The sequence below is a fragment of the Cryptomeria japonica genome, chromosome 5 (genome assembly GCF_030272615.1).
Source record: "Cryptomeria japonica chromosome 5, Sugi_1.0, whole genome shotgun sequence".
Lineage (NCBI taxonomy): Eukaryota > Viridiplantae > Streptophyta > Pinopsida > Cupressales > Cupressaceae > Cryptomeria > Cryptomeria japonica.
Window position 1 is genome coordinate 306,511,804 of NC_081409.1, and position 18,921 is coordinate 306,530,724.

At 37.4% G+C, this 18,921-nt stretch overlaps 1 protein-coding gene across 11 annotated transcripts in view; it reads left to right on the forward strand.

Moving 5' to 3' along the window:
• Positions 1-17,966, forward strand: part of LOC131066564 (uncharacterized) — a 94,568-nt gene extending 76,602 nt beyond the window's left edge. For 5 of the 11 annotated variants that reach the window (XR_009372606.1, XR_009372610.1, XR_009372608.1 and 2 more), the window contains 4 exons: positions 13,394-13,451; positions 13,563-13,628; positions 13,775-13,891; positions 13,966-14,341. Coding sequence is in view for 1 of the 11 variants with exons in the window: in XM_059221437.1 (XP_059077420.1) it covers positions 13,394-13,451; positions 13,563-13,579 (75 nt within the window). In the remaining 10 variants the exon portion in view is untranslated. Of the gene's footprint in view, positions 1-13,393; positions 13,452-13,562; positions 13,629-13,774; positions 13,892-13,965; positions 14,342-17,797 lie in introns of those variants that run through there. The other 6 variants (XR_009372612.1, XR_009372611.1, XR_009372609.1 and 3 more) reach the window with 6 other exon arrangements.
• Positions 17,967-18,921: the final 955 nt, after the last annotated feature.

Genomic DNA, 18,921 nt, shown 5'->3' on the forward strand with positions numbered 1-18,921 from the left:
TAAGACTAGGGAGAACATTCACTAATCTAAGAGCTAGGACTTTAGCAAGAATTTTGTATGAACATTCAGCAAAGTTATGGGCCTTCAATTTTTTTATGAGGGATTTGTCTCCTTTAGGGAGGAGTTTAATGAGTCCCTTGTTAATATCCATGCCAAGGGAACCTGTCTCAATAGCTTCCTCATACACCTCAAGAAGCTCTTTGCTAATCCATTCAATATTGGCTTTGTAGAACTCAGTTGGTAACCCATTCGGCTCGGGAGCCTTGCCATTGTTCAAAGCCCGAATAGCAGGTTTGATTTCATCAATAGAGATTGGTTTCCTCAAAACAGAAGCATCCTCACTAGTGATTGGGTTTGGGATCAAACCTTTTCAGAGATTTCTAGCAGCATTAGTATCTGGATCCTCTTCGGAGGTGAATAGGTCCTTATAGAAAGCTACAAACTTGTTCTTAATTTCATCGAGATCCACAATCTCTTTACAATCCACCCAGAGGCTATCAATCTTCTCCCTATATTCTTTTTGTTTCAGGATGTTAAAGAAAAACTTCGACCCTTTATCTCCATGTTGCAACCAATTGGCCCTGCCCTAATCTTGGCTCCAACAATCCTGTATTGCTGCACATTCCTCAACTGATCCTTGGCTAGGGCCATAGATTGAACTTTAATGACATTGTTGGGATCTTGCTGCACCTAAGATTCCAGACAGTGCAGGTGTTCAATAATAGTTCTTTCCACCAATCTGCTATCCCTGGCTTTCTTCTTGCCTACAGTAGAGAGGAGACACTGCCAGCTTCTAATATTTTGATTCCAACGGTCAATGCTAGATTTGTGCCCCCCCTTCCATTTGTTGAATTGGCTGACAATAGAGACTGCAGCAAGAACATCTTGATCCTCAAGTAAAGAGGTGTTTAATATGAACTTGCCTTTACAACACTCCTTACTCAGAGCCCTGTTCCTAATACATAACTGAGAGACAATCGGGTGGTGGTTTGAGAGAGAGAATGTGAAAACTTTAACAGTGGTTCCCTTGACATCCTGTTGGAAAGAAAAAAAGTCCTTATTTGCATAAAACCTGTCTAATCTGCAATAAATCCTCTTATGTCTTTTTTGAGCATTGCACCAGGTAAACTAGATACCCCCGTATTCTCTCCTCAATCCCTCCAAGGGGTCAAACGGCCTCTTCATCCCTTTCATCCTATCCCAGTGAATTTTCTCCAACCCCTTCCAATCCATATTCAACCCACCTTCTTTATCCTCCGGATACTCAACCATGTTGAAATCTCCCCCAAAAATCCAAGAGACGTCAGGCAGAGAACACAACCATTGCCACATCCCTGCCCTCTGAATCATTGGAAGCATAGATAGAGCATATCCCAATCCTATCCATACCAACCTTGATGACAACCCATACTGCTCTTTCACAAGGAGAAGACCCATACTCCACAGTAGCATCTCTCCATTTGGGATTGAGCAGGGTAGTGCCACCTTTACCTTTCTCATGTTTGGTGGCGAATCTGCATGCGTCCTTCCAAATAAAGTTAAGACTAACATCAAGAGTGAAACTAACTGCTTTTACTTATTGCAGCATGACAATATCTGCATCTTTGTGGAGATTCCTAAACCTTCGAATTGTTGATATTAATTAGGGAAAGGGCGGATTCAAATTGCCGTAGGCAACATTGAAATCTGCCTGGCCCCTCTTCCCCTTAACGTGGCCCTATTCCCCACGCTTTAACAACAAACATTCAGTGCACTATCCAATAGGGCCGACCCTATTAAAAGGCAAATGAATGAAATAATTAAAAGTTAACTATTTAAAAGGGCCGACCTAGTTGAGGAAGTTTGCTCCATATAAATAAGAGGTCAAGATTCATTTGTAAATCACCAATCTGATCTGCTTCTTCATGCGAAAACTTACATGCCTAAAGCGAACTCCAAGAAGTCATAAGTGATCTGCCCTTAAAGCAATCTGCATGGTTAAAGTGGTGTGAAATAAATGATATTGAAGGTGGTGCGAAAGACATGACAGCTACAGCAACCTACCTCTACAATTAGAAGGAGATGCGAAATCCATCACAAGGAATCAAGTGAACTTCTTAAAGTCTGCAACTTAGGTGAATACAATCTCAGCATTCATCAAGTAAATATTGAAGGCAGCCACCATGATCTACCATACCTTCAGTTACAGCAAAATCTGAACCTACAAAAGCACATGAGATAAGTGTTGTATTGATTGCATAACTATAATCCATAATCAGATCCGAGGATCTTTTCAAGCTGGGTTTTTCCTCCTAGGAGGTTTTCCCAAGGTAATTGTGTTTTGTCTCTATTTCTTTATTTTCCTTGCTGTGTTAAATCTGAAACTATAAATCTCTAAATATAAATGAATCTAACTAGTAAGTAAATTCTGATTTTCCGAGTCTTAGTTAATCTGAAAGTGCTAAAATTTAACATGGTATCAGAGCTATAGGCTAGATCAACTTTCAGATTCAGAATTCAGTACTCCTTTATTTCCAAATTGTTGTCTCATTTCAGGTCAGGTCAATGGGGCTGAAAGTTGAAGATAGGCTTGATGGGAATCTAAACTTTATTGCCTGGAAAGTTCGAATCAAGTTGGCTCTAGAGGAAGAAGATCTTCTCCAATTCATAGAAGCTAAAGAGTTAACTGAACCTATAGATGCAGCCGAGCTAAAACAATTCAAAAAGGATGTTGCCAAGGCCAGGAAGATTCTCATTGATTCAGTCAAAGACCACCTAGTCACCTCTATTGCCTCATTTACCACTGCAAGGGAAATGTTCAGCCATTTACAAGGTACATATGAAATTAACAATCTCAGTAGGGCAATTACTTTAAGACAACAACTACTTATTATCAAAATGGGAAAAGAAGATTCCATTATTTCCTACTTTATGAGAATTTCAGAACTAAAGAATCAGCTAGGTTTAACTGGCCATAACATGGAAGATAAAGACCTTGTCATGATTGCCCTAAATGGTCTACCTCACTCATGGGAGTCATATATCCAAACCATAAGTGGTAGGACTAAGTTACCCACACTTGATCGCCTTAAAAATGACTGTATCCAAGAAGAGTCTCGCCTCATCACAAGAGGTCAAACCAAAAGTCCCCATATAGATGATTATCACATGCTTGCAGCACAATGCAAGAAAGGGGGAAATTGGAATAAATCTTATCCTAAAAAAAATAAGGAATTCAGACCATTTAGTTCCCAGCACCCTTGGAAGAAACCAAGAGATACCTCGCGTGTCCGTTGCTTTAGATGTGACAAATTTGGTCACTATGCTAAAGAATGTCAACATAACCCTAACCAAAGTGAAGCCAACCTAAATGAAGTAACAGAACAAAATGATGATTTTTATTCATCTCCGCTTTGTCTAGCAGTGTTCCTTCAGATAGCAATACTTGGTTGATTGACAGTGGTGCCTCCAGACACATCACAGGCTTTTGTGATCACCTTTCAGACTTAGTAGAAAAGGACACAAGCCTTCATGTAGTAATTGGTGATGACGCCCGTTATTCGGTAAGAGGTTCTGGCTCTACCTCTCTAAATTTAGTTTCTGGTATTTCCTTGCACCTCAGTGATATCTTGTTTGTTCCTGGAATTAAAAGAAACCTAATTTCCATTTCTGCTCTAGAAGATAAAGGTTATCAAATTGCATTTTCTGATGGAAAAGTTCTTGCATGGCCTAAGAAATCTAGTTTTAAATCTGCTCGCATAATTGGTCATAGATATGATAGTCTTTATAAACTCTCTACTAACCCTATTCAAGCACTAATTAATGAGGTTCCTGAATCCTGTGAGTTATGGCATAGAAGGCTTGGACACTTGCATTATCAAGCTCTTCCATCCCTTGAAAAGTTAGTCAAAGGTATGCCTAAACTCAGTCAAATCCATGATAACACTTGTAAAGGTTGTGCTTTAGGTAAAAATGTCAAAAGTCCATTTCATAAAAGTGAAAATAGAGCTAAAGACAAACTAGAACTTGTTCACTCTGATTTATGTGGTCCTATGTCTATAGCTTCTCCTAGTGGATTTCTTTACTATGTGATCTTCATAGATGATTTCTCTAGGAAAACTTGGATCTACTTTTTGAAATCTAAAGAATCCGATGAAGTCCTAAGTAAATTCAAAGAGTTCAAAACATTAACTCCTCTGGTAAAAGAATTAAATGTTTAAGATTTGACAATGGAGGTGAGTACACCTCTGGTAGCTTTTATGATTTTTGTGTTGAGTCAGGAATTAAGAGGGAGTTTTGTGTTCCATACAATCCTCAACAAAATGGTGTTGCCGAAAGAAAGAATAGGACTATTGTGGAGGCTGCAAAGGCTATGATTCACGATCAAGACTTGCAGACCTCCCTATGGGCAGAGGCCTCCAGAACAGCTGTATATATCCAAAATAGATGCCCTCACTGTGTTCTAAAGAACATGACCCCTGAAGAAGCCTTCATAGGATCCAAACCAGACATCAGTCACCTCAGAATCTTTGGAAGTCCTGTTTATGTTCACGTTCCCAAAGAAAAACGAACCAAACTGGAACCCTCCGGAAAGAAAGGCATTCTAGTCGGTTACAGTGAATCCTCCAAAGCATTCAGAATATACATTCCAGGTCAAAGGTATGTTGAGGTAAGTAGGGATGTTACATTTGAAGAAGATATTGCTTTTAAGAAATCAAAAGGTTCTTGTGTTATTGATGAAACTAATAACAATCAAGATATAAATGTTGATTCTAACCCTGAGATTCATATGGAGCAAGTAGATCCTCCACCTCAAGATGATCATGATGATCCTCCAGAGCCCATGAATCCCACTGATATTCCTAGTGACATTGTTGTTACCAAAAAGAGGCTGCTTTGGGTAAGGAACACCATTCAAGAAGCTGAAAGATTTGCTGCTCCCAGTGGCACCTTCCGTCAAACTAAGAGACCTCGGGTATTCTCCAACTATGTTGATTTGATTTGCAATCTCATTGAAACTGAACCTTGCAATGTTGAAGAAGCTTTGATTCATGATGCCTGGAAACTTGCTATGGATGAAGAATATCAGTCCATCATCAAGAATGATGTGTGGGACATTGTGCCCAAACCCAAAGGTAAATCTGTTGTTTCCTCTAAATGGTTATTTAAAATTAAACATAATGCTGATGGTAGTATTGAAAAATATAAGGCTAGATTTGTAGCTCGTGGTTTTTCTCAAAAGGAAGGCATAGACTATGAAGAAACATTTGCTCCTGTTGCTAGATATACCTCTATTAGGACTATAATAGCTATTGCTGCTGCTAGGGGTTGGAAACTACATCAGATGGATGTTAAGACTGCCTTCCTCAATGGTGTCGTTGAGGAAGAAGTCTATATTGAGCAACCTGAGGGTTATGAGATTCGGGATAAATTAACTCATGTGTGTAGGTTAAAGAAAGCCTTGTATGGTCTTAAACAAGCTCCTCGTGCTTGGTATGAAAGAATTGATAAATACTTGCTAAGTCTAGGCTTTTGTAAAAATGATGCTGACTCTAACATATACTTTAAGGTAGCCAATGATGAAATGCTAATTCTAGTTCTTTATGTGGATGACTTTTTCCTTACTGGTAAAGATGAACTTATTATTAGATGCAAGAAAGAATTAGCTTCAGAATTTGAAATGAAAGACTTAGGTCTAATGCATTATTTTCTAGGTCTAGAAGTATGGCAAAGATCTAATGAAAATTTTCTAAGTCAAGGAAAGTATACTATTGACATTTTGAAAAGATTTAGAATGATGGATTGTAAACCCATGTCTACCCCTATGGAATCTAACTTAAAAGAAGTTAAGTGTTTCTGTAGCTAACTCTGAATTTGCAGATCCATCCGAGTACTGACAATTGATTGGATCACTGATGTATCTAGTTAACACTAGACCAGACATATGTTTTGCTGTAAATGCTCTCAGCCAGTTCATGAGCATGCCCAAACATGTTCATCTTGTTGCTGCCAAGCATATCCTAAGATACTTGCGAGGCACAATTGGTTTTGGGCTGAAGTATCCACTTAACACTCCAATAACCTTGGAAGGTTATTCAGATGCAGACTGGGCTGGAAGCGTCAAAGATAGGAAAAGCACCTCCGGTATCTGTTTTAGCTTGGGATCCGCAGTAGTCTCCTGGGCTTGCAGGAAACAATCTTCAGTGGCATTGAGTACTGCTGAAGTTGAGTATATAGCAGCAAGTGTAGCCTCCAGAGAAGCAGTGTGGCTTTGTAAGCTTCTTGCTGGGTTGTTTGGTCAGCCATGGGATCCTACAGTTATTCACTGTGATAACCAGAGTTGTATTAAAATGTCTGTCAATTCAGTATTTCATGATAGGTCAAAACATGTGGAAACCCATTATCACTTCATTCGAGATATGGTGCAAAGAGGTGCTATTCAGCTGAAGTATGTCAGCACTGATGAGCAGGTTGCAGATATTCTTACCAAGCCTCTATCCAAAGTGAAGTTTGTGTACTTCAGGGATAGACTTGGTATTGTGAAAAATGAAACCATAATTGAGAGGGAGTCTCAATCTCAGTGATACTTTGTATTGTATTAAACCACCCTCTACGGGCAATGTAAGGTGGTATTGTAAACTTCTCAGGGAGAAGTATAATTATTAACCATCCTCTGCGGGCAATGTAAGATGGTATTGTAAATGTTAACCACCCTCTGCGGGCAATGTTAGGTGGTATTGTAAACTTCTCAGGGAGAAGTGTAACTATCCTTTGCGGGCAATGTAAGATGGTATTGTAAGACTTCTCAGGGAGAAGTGTAATGGTTAAACTATCCTCTACGGGCAATGTACGATGGTATTGGTATAATTGATTGACCATCCTTTGCGGGCAATGTAAGATGGTCGAAAAGATCCTCTCCACCCTCTGCGGGCAATGTAAGGTGGATCCAGTCTATGCTTGTGTGCAAGCTGGAAGATTGTATTATGTAAATCCATTCCTTGCTTGTGTATGCAAGATGGAAGATTATAGTTATGTTCTTCTCCCTAATTAAGAGGGAGTGTTGATATTAATTAGGGAAAGGGCGGATTCAAATTGCCGTAGGCAACATTGGAATCCGCTTGGCCCCTCTTCCCCTTAACGTGGCCCTATTCCCCACGCTTTAACAACAAACACTCAGCGCACTATCCAATAGGGCCGACCCTATTAAAAGGCAAATAAATGAAATAATTAAAAGTTAATTATTTAAAAGGGCCGACCTAGTTGAGGAAGTTTGCTCCATATAAATAAGAGGTCAAGATTCATTTGTAAATCACCAATCTGATCTGCTTCTTCATGCAAAAACTTACATGCCTAAAGCGAACTCCAAGAAGTCATAAGTGATCTGCCCTTAAAGCAATCTGCATGGTTAAAGTGGTGCGAAATATATGATATTGAAGGTGGTGCAAAAGACATGACAGCTACAACAACCTACCTCTGCAATTAGAAGGAGATGCGAAATCCATCACAAGGAATCAAGTGAACTTCTTAAAGTCTGCAACTTAGGTGAATACAATCTCAGCATTCATCAAGTAAATATTGAAGGCAGCCACCGTGATCTACCATACCTTCAGTTACAGCAAAATCTGAACCTACAAAAGCACATGAGATAAGTGTTGTATTGATTGCATATCTATAATCCATAATCAGATCTAAGGATCTTTTCAGGTTGGGTTTTTCCTCCTAGGAGGTTTTCCCAGGGTAATTGTGTTTTGTCTCTATTTCTTTATTTTCCTTGCTGTGTTAAATCTGAAACTATAAATCTCTAAATATAAATGAATCTAACTAGTAAGTAAAGTCTGATTTTTTGAGTCTTAGTTAATCTGAAAGTGCTAAAATTTAACACGAATGACATGCTTTTTGTCTAGGGATTCCAACCCCCTAATATTCCATGAGATGCATTTCATCATCAAAGTTGTAAATTATTTGGAGCTTTCGGCAGCCCTAAAGCTGCTGAAGCACTTAGGGAGTTCAGTATTAGCATCCACTTTCTTAGGGAGAGGTCTTCCTCTTTTCCTTCTCACTCGGGTTGATTTCCTCTTCCCAGAGGATTCAAAATTTACCTTGTCACCTGGCTCACCTTCATCAAGGAAGATCACTTCTCTCCAGTCTCCCCACTAGAGACCGAGTTGTTGGAGATCCACTTCGCATCCAGCTTAGACTCCATTTCATTAACCCCAATTGAGCCTTCAATACTTTCGGGCCCTGAATCACCATCACTGGCAAGATTAAGAGGGCTTAGGGGATTGGATGACCTAGCTGTAGGGTCAGCAACAATGATGTCAAAAAAAGCAGAGTCATTGTCCTCTGTAACAACCGGCTTAGGAAAGCTAATTCTAGAACCCCCGATAACTTGGAGGGATGCAGGGGTTTGCTTTATCCCTTCTAGACCAACAACATCAAAGTCAATCGGAGGAGCAAAATGCTCTTCTCCTAAAAGATCAAATTTGTTAGCAACCTTTATACGGTTACTAGTATCAGGTGAGGAGCTCTTTCCTCGGCATCCCTCCAAATTATTAAAGGTTTGGTCTTTCTTTTCAAAGTCCTTTACAATTGACTTAATCAGGGAGTCTTTTTTACTTTTAGCAATTTATACTTTGGAGGCTGGGCATCAGAATCATCATCCATGTGGATTGATTCTGGTCCTTCAGGCTGTTTATCCCGAATAGCTTTCTTAATCTTATCCAAGACCAACTGTTGGACATTCTTCTTCCTAGGTTTGCGAGTTTTAGGCATCTCGAATTGAGGAGAGCTTTTATTAGACTCACCTAACTGAGAGATAGCTTCAAGGATAGCTGAATGGGGGGCTTCATCAGTGAACACCCCAAACTGAGCCGAATGATCAAATTTAGGGGGTTTCAGGGTGGGCTCTAGAATAGCCGTTTTAACGGCCTCTTTGAGGGAGTCCAGTTTACTCATAAGCAGGGGGTAGAGTTCCCACTAACAAGATTAGCGGGGGTTTTAGATCTAGAATCACCAACAAGATTAGCATCACCAGGTCTAGTCTTATTATTGCTGGGTTTCCTAGCAAACAAAATAGGGCAATTACGCCTTATATGACCTCGCCTACAAAGGAAACACGCATTAATACCACCAAGGGTTTCCACAAGATAGGTAACAGGCCCATCTTCTAACTCGATTTCAATAAATCTCGAGAAATCTCGGCCTGGATTGACCGAGACCAGAACCCTCGCATCAAGATGCGGCACAAGGGTAGGAGGATTATCAACTCTAATAACCTTGCCGATGGGTTGCAAAAACTGCAGAATAAAATTCCACAAAACCGGAGGGAGGCTCTTCAATTCTACCCATCTAGGGCATGAGAGCCAAAATTTCCTCATTTACCGTGTCATGGGCCTAGTTTAGGGCTCTGAAGGTACATTTTCCTGTAGTCTAGAATTGCTTCTGAACAACCACAATTTGGGATTTAGCATCCCTGAAAAAAGTCACAAATAAACTTTTTTGAATCATTCGATAAAAGGAAACATGAAACCCTAGTTTTTTTTATCTAGATATTCTTAATCCATTCATCTAAGAATTTGTAGGCCAGGCATCTCTCAACATCCACGGCCGCGAGAAAGATAGCAACAAAATTTAACCTAGATTTCTCAACATTAATAGCCTTATGCATGGAATCATCAGGAATGAGCGACAAAGTAGGCAAAGGTGGGCTAGAAAGCTTACCTCCTCCTTCCTCTCCGCCATGGAAACTAGACCCAGAATCACTCACCAATTCAAACAACGCATCCAAGGGAGCAGAAAAGACCTCATCAACAAGGGCATCCTTGAAGGATTTTGAATTAATATTGTTTGGGGTGTCCATCACTTCATCCGGACGATCAAAATTAATTATCCGCCCTCCAGAGGAGTCGCCCATGGTGGCTCATAAACATCGCATGAGCGCCTGGATGGAAAGTACCGAACAACAACAAAAAAACAGCGCAAGGAAGGAATACAGAAAAGAAAGAAAAGAGACAGGGTAGCACGAAGCTTACCCACATGGAGGAGGCCTTACCACCTCCACCCATAGGGGTCGACCTCCACTTCGAGGCCCACGTCAGAAACCCACAGACCTAGTTGCAGAGTGCCGAGCTGTCCAAAAGCCTTTGTGGATTGATTAAGTATTCACATTGGTGTAGTAGCATGTTTTGGGTTATGAAATAAAGGATGCAATGGGTTTAGAACACATCCATACGAATCTGCTATTTATATTAGTGATGAGCTAAACGAACTATTTACAAGCACAGTACTTGGTCTTGACATTATATATATTCTGGAATTAACCTCACGTAAGCATACTCTTGGTTGCATTGTAGTTTAGTGGATTGATAAAGTATTCACATGTTTATAGTAGCATGTTTTGGATATGAATCCAAGGATACAATGGATGTAGGCATTCATGTTAGCATGTAATTCTTGGATAAAGATTATAGACTCTTAGAAAGTTTGAAGCCTTAAAAGTTGTTCATAGAAGCATAGAATTTGTGAGCAACAGGGAACTAAATCTTTGTTAATGAATCTCATATGGAATATCTATGACGTTTGCATATCATTTAACAAAGTTAGCCACACTATTTGCTGCTTCATGCAGTTTTAAAGGAGGATCTTGTTTTCTTTTTTCCATTGTATATGGTTGAGTGACATGTGGATACATAGTTGTGGTAGAGGGATATCAGCTCCTTTTTCCTCTTTCTTAAGAACAAGCTGAACTAATGTATCTCTAATGTTGGGGGAGAGATTACCAAGGAAGAATTGGAGTTTATTTTGTTAAGAATATGTTATTGGAGATTGGAATCATTTTTCTGGTGGGCTGAGTTTGCAGGGATAGGGATGGGATTAAGAGGAACAACATTCTCCTAGGTTAAAATTTTAGTAGGGACATCAGGGGCAATTTTTGAGGCAGTGAAAATTTTAGTACGAGAGCTGCAACTATTGTTAAAAAGATTTGCAGTAGTATAGACTTTTATATTATTTATTTATGACACTAGTGAATACAGAGGAGGTTGAAACCTAAATATTACCAAGATCCCTTGACTAAATAGAAGGTTTAAGGGTTACTTGTGATAGTACTAGTGGTCATAACTTCCCAATCCTCTGAGATGGCACCAACAGGCATGATTTCTTCATCCTCTTTTATAGGACTAGGGTCCTACTTTTTATTGTTCACGTTGCTGGTGTTGCTGTTCTTCATCCCATTCCTGGATATTCTTTTATTAAGTTTGAACAAGATTGTGAGGAGTTGTTGAGTAGGCACACTTGCAATGATCAAGATCCCTTTTTATACTTTAGAAAGCATATAAAGGCTCGTCATGGGTTGGATTTATTGTAATTTGTGTACCAATGAGTAAGTAGTCAGGGATGGAAGATCTAAGGATCAGAGAACATTATTGGCAGGCATGCCTTGATTGTCCATTACCTAAGCAATGTAGAATAAAGGCAGTTGTTTGCGTCAAGCTCATCTGCTGGCCTAGCACTTAATGAGGCTAGATTAATTGAAGTGGTGGTTTCCTGGTTGTATGGTTGAATTCTAGGTTGGAAATTGTAAATGTAAATATTGTTATTGTGGCTCATGGATTGCCATTTGCTCCAAAAAATAAAGTTTGCTTTTTCTTGTGTATTCATAATTTGCTAGAAAACAAAACATAAAACAACTTTATATCTGCATCTAACTCACAAATTTTCAACAAAGGAAAGTTGATCATTTCAAACGGGTTCCGAAACCCGAGTTTATTGCAGCATGACACTTTCTTGAGCCTTCCACTAGCTTTGTTGTAGTCATTTTCTTTCAATAATGTTCTCTGATCCTTAGATTGTTGTGTCATCATTAGATCCTATTATAAGCTCATCTGCTGGCCTAGCACCTGACAAGGCTAGATCAATTGAAGTGGTGCTTTCCTGATTGTATGGTTGAATTCTAGGTTGGAAATTGTAAATAAAAATATTATATTTCTGACTCATGGATTGCCATTTGGTCCTCAAGAAAAATATTTTTTCTTGTGTATTCATATTTTTCTAGGAAAACAAACAAAAAATAACTATATCTGTATCGAACTCATATCTTGTCGCCAAAGGAAAGATGATTATTTCAAAAGGGTTCCAAAACCCAAGTTCTTTGCACATGGCACTTTCCTGAGCTTTTCTTAGCCTTGTTGCAGTTGTTTTCTTTCAACCCTTTTGAATTGAAGAAACACGTTTGCTACATGTTAGATCTCAATTTGAATTGAAGAAACAATTCTTAAGAGGGAGATTGATTTATAATTTCTTCTTTCTTTCCCCACTTCTGTAAGTCAAACAATATTTATACATCTTATTATTTTAACTTAGTTTACCTAGGTAGTTCAAGTTTGATTGCTTGTCATTTGATTGTGTGTAATTCATAATATCCACCTCATGTAGTTCAAGTTAATCCTAGTTAGAATCCTTCGATTCAGCTTCTTAGTTAGCTCTGTAATTGAAGTCCTTTTAAATTAGATGATTGAGTTCAACAGACTCATTTGTGGGTTAACTCTCGGTTACCTTCAATCAGTGAGGTTAATTCTCAATAAGATCTAGTCAGTATACAGTTAATATGTCATCCTGCTTGGCCTATAAAATGGATCTCATGTAATACAATGTTAAGGTAAGGCTATAATCATTTAATATTAGAAGCATTTTCTTATCCTTGAAGTTGTTTCAGTGTCATATTGTTGAATCGGCTATAGTCTATTTTGGGTGGGGTTGTTGTGTCCATAAGGGCCTTGGGTGGATTCCACAGTTTCTTTTTGTGTTTTGTAAGAAGAGCTTATATCAGAGGTAAATTCCTATCAAGGTAGATTTCTCAATCAGCTTCTTCCCACATGGGTTGGTTTTACTCATCATTGTAGGGAAACAGTGTGAGCCAATTGGCCTTAAGGGGTTTTAGACATGATGGGGATTTACAACTGACTGATACTAGATCACGCATGCTATTTATGATTGCTATATACAGTGTAGGTATTGTGAGGGGGAGGAGGTGATTTCCAATTTGTGTTGCCAGATAAGTGTTTGTGTATGTGACATCTGTTAGACCAGATTAATGCTTCTCAAAAGTATCGATAAAGGTAACTTGATTTATTGGTTGTTTGATTGAATGCCTGGAATCTTGGATATCTTTCTAAACAACCACTTGCAGTTGAAGTTGATGAAGCCCTTTAACAATTTTCATGTTTTTTAAAATTTAAAACTATTACTGAACAGTCAAATATGTTTCCTCCAGGATTATTTTTCTTCCTGCAACACTAAAGCTCTGCTTTCCATTTTCTTTTTGTTGAATTTTTAGATAATGTAACAATAGGCTTTATGAAACACACATGGCGTCAACTAATATTGCTGTCATAAATTTTAAATTTTGCATTGCCAGAATTTTGGGTTCGATGATGACGAAGACTATCTGGATATGGATGATGGGGGAGACATTGGTTGGTATTTGTATCTCAGTTTCTTGGTTTAAATTTTTAATTAACAAGTTTTTTTTTTGCTTTTATTGTTTCTAATGGACGTTAATTATTTTAACAATGCAAATGCTCCAGAAGAAGCAACATATTGAGACTTAGCGAGTCTGGAGATGAGGATGATGACAATAATTACATTTTAAGGTATGCTAGTGTTCTACTAATGGGTGTTATTTTGAAATTTTAAGGTATTAAGAATTTCAAATGCAAGTAGTTGCTTGGAAAGATATGACACGACATCATTTCAAAAAATAAGAGACTATGGGCTCGATTGTTGGTTATCTTAACAGTGAACAACAGGGTTTCTTCTTGATTCATGTGGTTGATTTTGCAAAAGTTGACAGAGGAGCTTAGAAGGATATGCTATCCAGAGAACAATATTTGAGCACGTTGATGGGAATAACTTAGTGAGTTCACATTTCACCAGGATAAATGTTGATAGATTTAAATTGATTCATAATTTAATCTAATGTCTTCACAGGTGCTATTATTGATTCTGCAGGGGTCTACCATGAACTTTTCTTGTTCTGTGATTCAATGTGGTGTTTCCGGCAATAAATTTCAAATTATTTTGTACTTATAGGTTCTTTCATTAAAAAAATAAATGTAAACATGAACAGCTATAACTGCTGAACTAAAAATTAGTCTGGACAAATAAAGGAAACTGAATTTTCTTTGTAAAGAAAAAGCCAAAAAGACAATAATTCCCAATGATATTATTTGCTAACTGATCACTCGGTTAATACCGGACAGTTTATAAACTGAGAAGAAGGAACAGTTTCAACACTCTTCTTATATTCTGGTCAATCAATTTTACGTGTGCTGATGGTAAACAATTTCATACTTGGACAGTCAAAGCAGTTTTTGGCATCATTTTTAGTATGCATTTGAATTTAGAATCTCATGTACAGTGACAGTTCACTGGGAAAATAATGATTTGTCTTATGAGTGGATTGACAACTCAGATTTGAGTAAGAATCAGCGGCTGTAAGTGCCACAAATGAGTCCAACTTCTCTATCCAGGTTCACCTTGTCAACTGTGTCACTGGGAAAACCACAGGCAGCCAATGAAATGTCCTCCAGTCTGCAAGTTATCCTAGATTCCTTCCCAGGCAGTAAGTAATGGCTGCAGAATCATCAGCTAATGATGTAACCCCGCTAAAAGTCCTGAATTACCAATAACTACACACAGTTCTGCTCCTTCAGTGAAATAACTAAGGAATAAATCGAAAATGCACAACTGAATTAGGTGGTGACAGCCCTGGAATGATGCAAGGATGCAATACTCAGGCAATTAAGCTCTCACATAGGCCCTCACAGCAGCTGCGCTTACCCTTGTTGAGGGCTGGGGAGAGACAGCTGATGCGGCTCCACATAGAGCTGAATTATGCCTAACACTACCTCCACAACTGCAGCCAAATCTCTATGATGATGAATATTAGTTGCGACCAGTCAAGGAATGATGTGATTTGCCAAACAGCGATGGTATGCATGTTGAAACCTTCAAACGATGGTACTCCAATTGATCAGCCAATCACTCCTTATATTTGCTTGCAAATCTTGATTGCCTGTACCTGAAAGTTGCACAACATTGGTTTCAGTCCACCTTGCAATCCTTGCATGGAATTTCCAGGTGAGAAGTAAGGGTTTTCCGCCTAACCTCTCAATGTGTGCAGCCAGGGGTTTCCATTCTTGAGGGTCTCTATCATGGACCCCTGTGTTAAGCATACTGTCATTCTTATTTTGTTTGTAGATTATACGTAGGACATTCTAACGTAGTCAATATCTCAACAGTTATTCTCAAGTCATTGGTATCTATATAAAGAACCACAAAATCCTCGTCTTTGCATGCTATAATATGTTGATGTATGCCAATTGCTGGTTGCGTGTTTCATCACATGATATGTCCATCCTTGTGCATACATGCGTATATCCATCCATATACATACATAGATTGCAAACTCTGCGAGGGTTTTTACACAGGAAAAACAGAGGTAATAATGTTGATGCGGGTAAAACATTAGTTAAAACATGTTTTTCACAGGCATTTTCTTTTTGCATCCTCTATTTTTCGATCTCGACATTAATAATTAAAATAATTATAGAGAAATGGAAGAAAAATAATTAATTAAATAATTAAAAATTATTTAATTAACGTGCATGATGAAAGAAAATAAAAACAATTAAATAATAAAAATTATTTAATTGTGTGCAAGAAAGAATTAATTGAGTAATGGAAATCATTTAATTAATGTTGGAAGTATTTAAAATATATTTAATATATGATGAAAGAGGGAAAATTGATTTAGAATAATAATTTTTGTTTAAATAATAAAATTAGTTAATTTAGAAGAATAATTAGTAAAAATGTCACAAGCAAGTGATGGTCAATTTTCAGTGTCCACCTATTAGACATCTTGCTTAGATGATGTAATAACCCTTGCCAATTATTATATCAGATTTGAAGACTTTCTTTTTTCTAATTGAAATTTGCAGAGCCAAGAATTTGGGTATATCAAAATGTTCACCAAAAACACAACAAACTGAAACTCAACCTTATACAATTGATGTAGAATGTATATTACAAATGTTAACATGGGTTTACATCATCTTTTTTCTCAAATACATCAGATGACAACATTGTAGACCTACTGCAAATTGTACCCAAATTTGAAGCTTAAACATAGAGAAACAACTGCAACTTCTCAAAACTCCTCATAATCGTTCTCAACAACAATAATTTAGAAAACACTTTAACAACAACAAACCCATGACTTCAAAGATGCTAAAGGTTTACTCTAATTTAGGAATACAAAAAACACAAATACTAGCAAATTCTAGAGCATCTCGCAACACAAAATGCATAGAACCTCTACCCAACTTTTGAACAAACTTCTAAAACATATAATGTCTGATTTTAGCATGAAATAATAGTAGCATATAACCTCGTTGCTGTTATTAAGCTACAATTTTTTTTGGAAATGCATTCGCACAAAACTTCACTCAAATACTTCTAATATATCTAAATAAACTAATAATTCTAACTTCAATCTACACAATGATAAATTGTAAATGAGCTTGCTCCTGAAAGAACCTCAAACTCTTGTCCTTAGTCTTCTTGGAAACCTTTAAATTCTTATCCTTAGGTCTCCTTCTCCACAGGTTTGGCAGCTCTGAAAAACAAAAAAAATGCAATTAGCAAATACAAGTGAATGAAATAAATAATGCCAACAGACCCTCCTAAATATCAAACCATTTGCAAGCACATGTTTTTGGCTCCCAAATCCTATGCCAAAAAAGGGAAATGATTTACATTCCCAAGAATGGAACTCTTCTTCCACTTGTCTTTCACTTTGCCAGCGTGTGAAATGTTTGTAAGTGCTACTTAACATTCCAAAATGGGCTTTCTAATTTCCCATTCCATCTTTTTCCTCCAACTCGTAGGCTACTTCTCCTACCTTCCTAGTAATTATGTAGGGTCCATGAAACCTTGGTTTGTGTTTTTTTGCTCCATTTATTGTATGCACTATCTTTCAATTCCTTATAAACCCTTGGATGATGATATGGAGTAGTTATAATAGGTTTGGCACCCTGTTCCAACTCAATAACATGTTCAAATCCCCTATTTGGAGGTAATCCTAGAGGCATATCATTGAAAACTAAATTATGCTTATCAATGATTTTCTGAATTTCCAAATGGAAATTACCTTATTTATTGGAGTAGCTTGTTGGATGAATTATGATTCCCATTGACCAAGCTACTTGTCCTTTTTCAAAAAGTCTTCTCCATCCTTTTTGTAGTGAATACTTGGGGTGCTCCATTCGATAAGCCTCTCAATAGAACATATTTCCCATTAGATTGGAACTTAAACTCCATGGTTTGATATTTCATATAGTAACCTCTAATAGAGTGCAAACAATGGATACCTAAAACAATGTCTGTTTCTCCAAGATCCACTACATAAGAGTCATCACATAGTTCATAATCTTCTGAAGTTATATTGAGTTGTTTAATTACACGAATGAGTTGAAAAGTTTTGTCATTGATGTCATTGACATATGAAAGCCAAAACAATATGAATCTACAAATTACAATTAGGTGGTGGCATGACCAATTTTCTTAAAGCAACTTCATCGATTTGTCAAACAATAAATATAATTATAATGTTGGCCAATATTTATCATGCAATGATCATTATATTTGTAAAAGTATTGTAATTTCCAATTTAATGAACAGGTTATATGTATGATGGTGTATTTAATTTTGATATTATGGCTATGACACTAATATTGCTATCTTTCTTTTAGTGCAGGTTAGGAGGATGAACATGTATCTATTTCAATGTCATCTCCTTTGGTTTGAATGATGTATAAGTAGTAGGATTGCCACGATCAAGTGGCACCTTGATCGGACATGTCTTTTAGACATGTCCGACCAAGATGTCACTTGGTCGTGACCCTTACTTAACATTAACCGATCCATAACTAATTGGTGCTTCAAACATTAATGTATCGGTATAATGATAACAATGCTTATACCCGATAATGAATCGTTTAATGCTTATGAACATACCCGATGATGAATCGGTATCTCTGTTAATGATAACAACACTTATAAACACATCCGATCATGAATCGGTATTTGCTAATTGTTTCAGATAAAACATGCCCGATAATGAATCGGTATCAAAGCATATAATATAATATAAAGTAAACAGTAACAATTACGGTTAGCATTATATGCTATCGGGTTAATACCCCGATAGCATATTACTGCCGATTCATATATGAATCGACATTAATATGCTATCGGATTAGTAGCCCGATAGCCCTTTAGATTGATGCTTAACATAGTTAAGTAGATCGTCAATCTAATCCGTCATTATCCAATATCAATAGCATAATTATGATCAATGTTATAGTCTGATAAACATAAAGCATGAATAAGTAAACTAATAACAGAGTAGAGAGTTAGGAGAGTCTTATCTTGTAGAAGTTACTAATGCATTAACACTCCCTCTTAGCTTTTGGAAGATAGATAAAGTAACCTGCATCACATTTCTTTTTCATAATGTCAGTCTCCAAGAATATATATCATCTATACATATGATATGAAGTATCATCAAGACATATGATACAAATATAAGATTTTACTCTAAGTATGTATCACCCAATCATGTGATATAAAGGATTCATCATTTTATTATAACAAAATATCACCTAGACAGGTGATATTAGTATTGCCAAAACACGCAATACTGAGGATAAACATATGAGGATGGTTAAATTCTCATCTTATCCATATTGTGATATGTGCACAAACATTTTATTCAAATGTTTTATCACAACACCATCATGGCACATCCATGACATACCAGAGATCCAACATGACAACTGGTTTGAGAATCATAAGATCGCCACCTTATGAGGTCTGCAT